Below are 6,081 nucleotides of genomic sequence, written 5' to 3' on the forward strand. Positions count from 1 at the left end.
TAGAACTAGGGGGCACAGTTTAAAAATAAGGGGCTTCCCATTTAGGATGGAGATGAGGAGGAATTTCTTCTCTGAGAATCCTGAGTATTTGAGGGTCTCATCCCCAGAGAGAAGTGGCAGCTGAATATATTCCGGGTTGAGTTGGATGGATTTTTGAATGAGGAGAGGAGTCGGGGGTTGTGGGGAACAGTCAAGAAAGTGGGTGCCAAGACCAGATCCACAGTGATTGTGGTGAATGGCAAAGGAAAGGCAAGGGGCCAAATGGTCTCCTCCAGCTCCTACTTCTTATGTGAGTCAGTGACATTGGGAATACGAGTGCTGCACTGGGCTTTAATACCCACAGAACAGGGGGACAATGTCTGGGACTCTCAGCACCGTACTGCACACGGGGATGTTCGTCCATACATTCCATCCAGCAAGCCCCGCCGAAACGTGGACCTTGGCTACGATGCCTCTGCAGTGTCTGCTCTCGTACGTAAGGGAGGGATATGCCTGAAGAACACCAAGGTTGAGATTCTCCAGCCTCCCAGCCGCATGTTTCCCGCCGGCAGGAGGTGGCGCGTTGTTTGCTAGCGGCGGGATTCTCCAGTCCCGTCGCTGTCAGTGGGAATTCCCATTGACGTCACCCCCATGCCGGCGGGAAACTCGGGGGCCAGGGGGTGGGCTGCCGGAGGGTCCGGAGAATCCTGCCAATGTGAACAGCCAGGAATTCTGGCCCACGTGTGTGAAATCGTTCCCCAATGAGGAGCGAAATTGGTTGAGGAGAAATGAAAGGACATTCCAAAGCACTTTACAGCCACTGAAGTACTTCACAGGGGCAGGCACGGTGGCAGGGTGGTTAGCACTGCTGCCTCACAGCGCCAGGGACCCGGGTTCAATTGTGGCCTCGGGTCACTGTCTGTGTGGAGTTTGCACATTCTCCCCGTGTCTGCGTGGGTTTCCTCCGGGTGCTCCAGTTTCCTCCCACCGTCCAAAGATGTGCGGGTTAGGTTGATTGGCCATGGTAAATTGACCCTAGTGTCAGGGGGATTAGCAGGGTAAATATGAAGGGTTAGGGGAATAGGGCCTGGGTGGGATTGTGGTCGGTGCAGACTCGATGGGCCAAATGGCCTCCTTCTGCACTGTAGGGATTCTATTCTACGAGATGTAAAAGTTGCTGTAATGATGATGGACACAACAAGCTCCCACTAACAGCCCCGTGATAATAACCAGCTTTAGTGATGGCGATTGTGAGCGAGCTGGACCTCCCCCGTTCCTCTTCAAAATAGCGTCACGGAATCTCAGTTTAACATCTCATCCCAAAGTCGACAGTGCAGCACTCCCTCGGCACTGCGGGAGTGTCAGTCTGGGTTCAGCGCTCCAGGTCCTGCGCTCACAAAGCACCTTCACTTAGAAGACCATACCAAGGAGCTCAAGGGGTGACTCTATAACTGTACCAAATGTCCAGACAATGGAGGAGCTAGTCGTGTTGATTACAAAGCCTGGCTTTAGAGTGCCTCTTGAAGGAGGAGACGGAGTTGGCGAGCGAGAGAGCCCCAGAGCTTGGGACGTAGATAACAGAAGGCTTGGGCGGAGATCGTGGGACATCTAGAAGGTGCGATGCACACAATCTGGAATTAGCCCACTAATGCGGTGTGCTGGCACAGGTTTAGACCACTTCTTCCCACCCTTGAGATGCATCATTCATCAGGAGAGTTGGAGTTGTTCAAAGCCTTTCCTCCCAGTGCATCGTAACGCACCTCCTTTGTTAATTTCCTTGCCAGATCTCTTGAGGGTGTTGGCTGATCCTTGGTTAATGCTCTTCAGGGCTGCGCTGTGCCTCATGTGTAAGCCAGGTCAGTAGGTTGTCTGAAAATGGAGCTCAATCTGAACTCATCTGACATCAACTCGCGGGCAAGTGTCGCCAGATATTGGCCAGAAGTGGAAGACCAGTCTGATCAGGAGGTCAAGGCTAATTGCTCTGTTGTTGTTCCCTACAGAGAACAAACAGATCCACCAGCAAGGACTGGGAATGGATCCATGGATGTATGGGTCAAGTGTCCTGTCCACTTGTAAAATATGCCATTAGTGGGACTGCTGCTTGGTCAGTTCTGTTCTGTCATTTTTCCCTGACCAGAGCCTTGGACCTTCATCAATGATAGCATTGTTACCCGCACACTTGTAGCACCTTTAGTAAGCTCATATACCCCATTGTGCTGCACATACAAACCGGAGAGTGAGCAATAGATGTTAAACAGTAGGGGACCAAGGGCATGATGGGAGAGGTGGTCTTCCTGAAGGTTTTAGACAGCGTTGAAAGGAGGCAAAGGCATTTGGGAGGAGGATTTCAGAGTTACGGAGCTGGGCTGGATTAAGACTCGCTCGGTGAGAGTGGCTTAGAGGGCACGACGTTATACAGTAGGCCAGATTCAGAAAACAGAGTGCAGGCTGTCATGTAGCACCGAAGGAAGTTATATAGGTTAGAGGGCAAGGCCACCAGGGTCGTCATAGAGGCTAAAACAGTCCCAAATGCCTTTGCCCTCTTTCAACGCCGTCTAAAACCTCCAAGAAGACCACCTCTCCCATCATGCCCTTGGTCCCCTACTGTTTGACATCTATTGCTCACTCTCCGGTTTGTATGTGCAGTACAATGGGGTATATGAGCTTACTAAAGGTGCTACAAGTGTGCGGGTAACAATGCTATCATTGATGAAAGTCCAAGGCTCTGGTCAGGGAAAAATGACAGAACAGAACTGACCAAGCAGCAGTCCCACTAATGGCATATTTTACAAGTTTAGGGGGTTTGGTTTGGTTACGTCCTTCTCCTTCTAACCTGCTGTGTCATCGCATTTCAATAGATTGGCTACCATTGCTGGCTCTGTGGGAAGAACAGCAACAGTGAGAAGCAGTGGTCAAAACACATCACTTCAGAGAAGCACAAGGACAAGGTGTTCAATTCCGAGGATGATCAGAACTGCTGGCAACATCGCTTCCCAATGGGAGAGTTCAAACTGTGTGAGAGGTGAGGCTTGGGGCGGAGGGAGCAAAGTGCATAGGTCAGGAGCGGGTTGGATTCCGGCTTCGGGTGACTGTGCGGAGGAGTCTGCACGTTCTCCCCGTGGGGTTTCCTCCGGGTGCTCCGGTTTCCTCCCACACTCCGGAGATGTACAGGTTAGATAGATTGGCCATGGTAAATGCGCGAGGTTACGGGGATAGGGCGGGGGAGGTTTAGACCTGGGTGAGATGCTCTTTTGGAGAGTCGATACAGACTCGATGGGCCAAACGGCCTCCTTCCGCACTGGAGGGATTCAGTGGTTCTAAGAATCCAATTGGGAATTCTGAAGGAACTTCTTTAGCCAGAGAGTGAGGAGATTGTGGGATTTAGGGAAGTGAATAGCGTAGATGAAATTAAGGAGAGGCTGGATAAGTATTTGAGGGAGATGGGAATAGAGGGCTTTGCTGATAGAGATAGATGAGGGGAGAGGCGAAAGGAGACTGGAGTGGATCATGACTGCCAGTATCAACTGGTTGGGCAAGAACGGTAGTGCTTCTGAATGGTAAATTCCCTGTAAATCTACGAATATTATCCTGCTTGGCCATTTCAGAAGGCATTTAAGAGTCAACCACATTGCTGTGGCTCTGGAGTCACACGTAGGCCAGACCGGGTAAGGATGGCAGATTTCCTTCCCTAAAGGATGGACTTCCTGTGACAATCCAGTACTTTCATAGCCACTATTCCTGATACCAGATTCACATTCCAAATTTTTGTACTTAATTAATTCCCCAGGTGCTGTGGGAGGATTTGATCTCGTGTCCGATTATTAGTCCTGTCTTCTGGATTACTAGCTCCAGTAATATAACCATTGTGACTCCTTTCTGTGCGTTTAGTATTGTCATTTACAATTTAATCACTATTTTCCTTTGATTTCATTTATTATTGTCATGTATTAGTATACAGTGAAAAGTGTTATTTCTTGCGTGCTATACAAACAAAGCATACCGTTCATAGAGAAGGAAAGGTGAGGGTGCAGAATGTAGTGTTACAGTCATAGCTAGGGTGTAGAGAAAGATCAACTTAATGCGAGGTAGGTCCATCCTAAGGTCTGACGGCAGCAGGGAAGAAGCTGTTCTTGAGTCGGTCGGTAGGTGTCTTTTTCCCAACGGAAGAAGGTGAAAGAGAGAATGTCCGGAGTGCGTGGGATCCTTGATTATGCTGGCTGCTTTGCCGAGGCAGCAAAGGGAAGTGTAGACAAGAGTCAACAGGTGGGAGGCTGGTTGCAAATGGCCTGCCCTCTGTGCTGCACATTCTATGTCACCCCCACGTGTTCCAGCTGAACATGTTTGAGGGGCTGAATGGCCTCCTTTTGTTCCCATGTTCCTGTGTTTGTATTTTAACTCTTTATTCCCCCCGCAGGCAAAGGAAGAAATGCTGTCCGGATGGTGACAAATGCCGGTTTGCCCACAGCCAGTCAGAGCTGGAGGAGTGGGTGGAACGTAAGGATTTAATGAAAATGAAACTCGCCAAAGCCAGAAAGGACATGCTGATTGCGCCTGACGACAACGATTTCGGCAAATACAGCTTTTTGATGAAGGACTTAAATTAATGGATAAAACAGGTTCAGTTTAATTATCACTGCAACCTTTTTAAATTTTAAAGAAAACACGTTGCGTGCGGTGTAACGATGGGTACGGTCGTGAATCGTGGCTTCATCAGTGCAAGGTGACCCCTGTTTGCCTCGCACGCTGCGTTTCTCTCTCCTCTTTAATTGCAGCTGCAGTGAGGCAGGAGCAGCTTGCAGACGCCAGGAAGAGAATATTCTAAGCTGTCGTGGGTGAGTTGGCTGCTGCAGGGGGTGGGCAGGGGAGGAGGTGAGTTTGGCGTCTGTGTACAGTGACATTTGTAGGCGTAGCTCAGTGAATTAATCCGAGCGTAGTGACCGGGAAGGCCCCAGGATCAATGCACTGAGTTAGCTGGTGGCAGGCACACTTGTCTTCACATCTGATAGTTATCAGCCTGCGCACGTTTTGTGTGTGTGTGCACGCGCGTGTGTGTGTGCACGCGCGTGTGTGTGTGCACGCGTGTGTGCAAGCACATGCACACGTGTGTGGTGTGTGTGTGTGCACGCGCGTGTGTGCACATGTGTGTGTGCATGCGCGTGTGTGTGCATGCACGTGTGTGCGCATGCGTGTGCGCGCGCATGCGTGTGTGTGCGCATGCGTGTGTGTGCACGCGTGTGTGCAAGCACATGCACACGTGTGTGGTGTATGTGCGTGCACGCGCATGTGTGCACATGTGTGTGTGCGCGCGCATGTGTGTGCGCGCGCATGTGTGCACGTGTGCAAGCACATGCACATGTGTGTGGTGTGTGTGTGCACGCGCGTGTGCACATGTGTGTGTGCATGCGTGTGTGCGCACGTGTGTGTGCAGCATGTGTGCAAGCACATGCACACGTGTGTGGTGTATGTGCGCACATGTGTGTGTGTGTGCATGCGCGTGTGTGTGTGTGCATGCGTGTGTGTGTGCGCACGCGCGCATATGTGTGTGCATGCGTATGTGTGTATATGTGTGTGTGACCATGACTATCTTGCAGTGAGCACAAGTGCACCAACCATTTCTAAACAATCGCTACTTGGACCATTGGGCACGGTCACCTTGCCAGGGGCGAGTGCCCTGGAGAGAGGGACAAAAACTGGCAGTTGGCTGAAATAGAGAATCACGATGAGAGAGGGGGAGGAGGAGTTAATTTTATCAGAGCGAGATAACGTCAAAATAGTTTACATTTTTAAACTTGTGCATCATCTCACTTTAGCAGAACTACTTAAAAGATGCACTTTGACCCGCCCCTTGCTGTTCTGCTAACAGGGACTGCCGCTGTGCGTAGAGACGTCAGTCGGATGGTAACGCTGAATTTAACAGCCCCGTCTTTGCTCAAGGCGCCTACTGAGCTGGCTTTGAAGGAGAAATGGATCAGTTCCTTAAAAGCTTCAGGCAGTGCCCCTGTCCTGTCTTTCCCCCGCACCCCCCTCCCCTCCCCCCACCGTCCTGTCTTTCCCCCGCCCCCCCTCCCGTTTCCATCCCTGAAGTCATTGGCCCCTGCAGAT

General features: G+C 50.9%; 1 protein-coding gene across 3 annotated transcripts in view; it reads left to right on the forward strand.

Annotated features, from left to right (window-relative positions):
- Positions 1–5,829, forward strand: part of zc3h7bb (zinc finger CCCH-type containing 7Bb) — a 107,561-nt gene extending 101,732 nt beyond the window's left edge. For all 3 annotated transcript variants that reach the window (XM_078237598.1, XM_078237599.1, XM_078237597.1), the window contains exons 22-23: positions 2,838–3,001; positions 4,394–5,829. In XM_078237598.1, the coding sequence (XP_078093724.1) occupies positions 2,838–3,001; positions 4,394–4,583 (354 nt within the window). In that variant the 3' untranslated portion in view covers positions 4,584–5,829. The remainder of the gene's footprint in view (positions 1–2,837; positions 3,002–4,393) is intronic.
- Positions 5,830–6,081: the final 252 nt, after the last annotated feature.

The sequence above is a fragment of the Mustelus asterias genome, chromosome 21, assembly GCF_964213995.1.
Source record: "Mustelus asterias chromosome 21, sMusAst1.hap1.1, whole genome shotgun sequence".
Classification (NCBI taxonomy): Eukaryota; Metazoa; Chordata; class Chondrichthyes; order Carcharhiniformes; family Triakidae; genus Mustelus; species Mustelus asterias.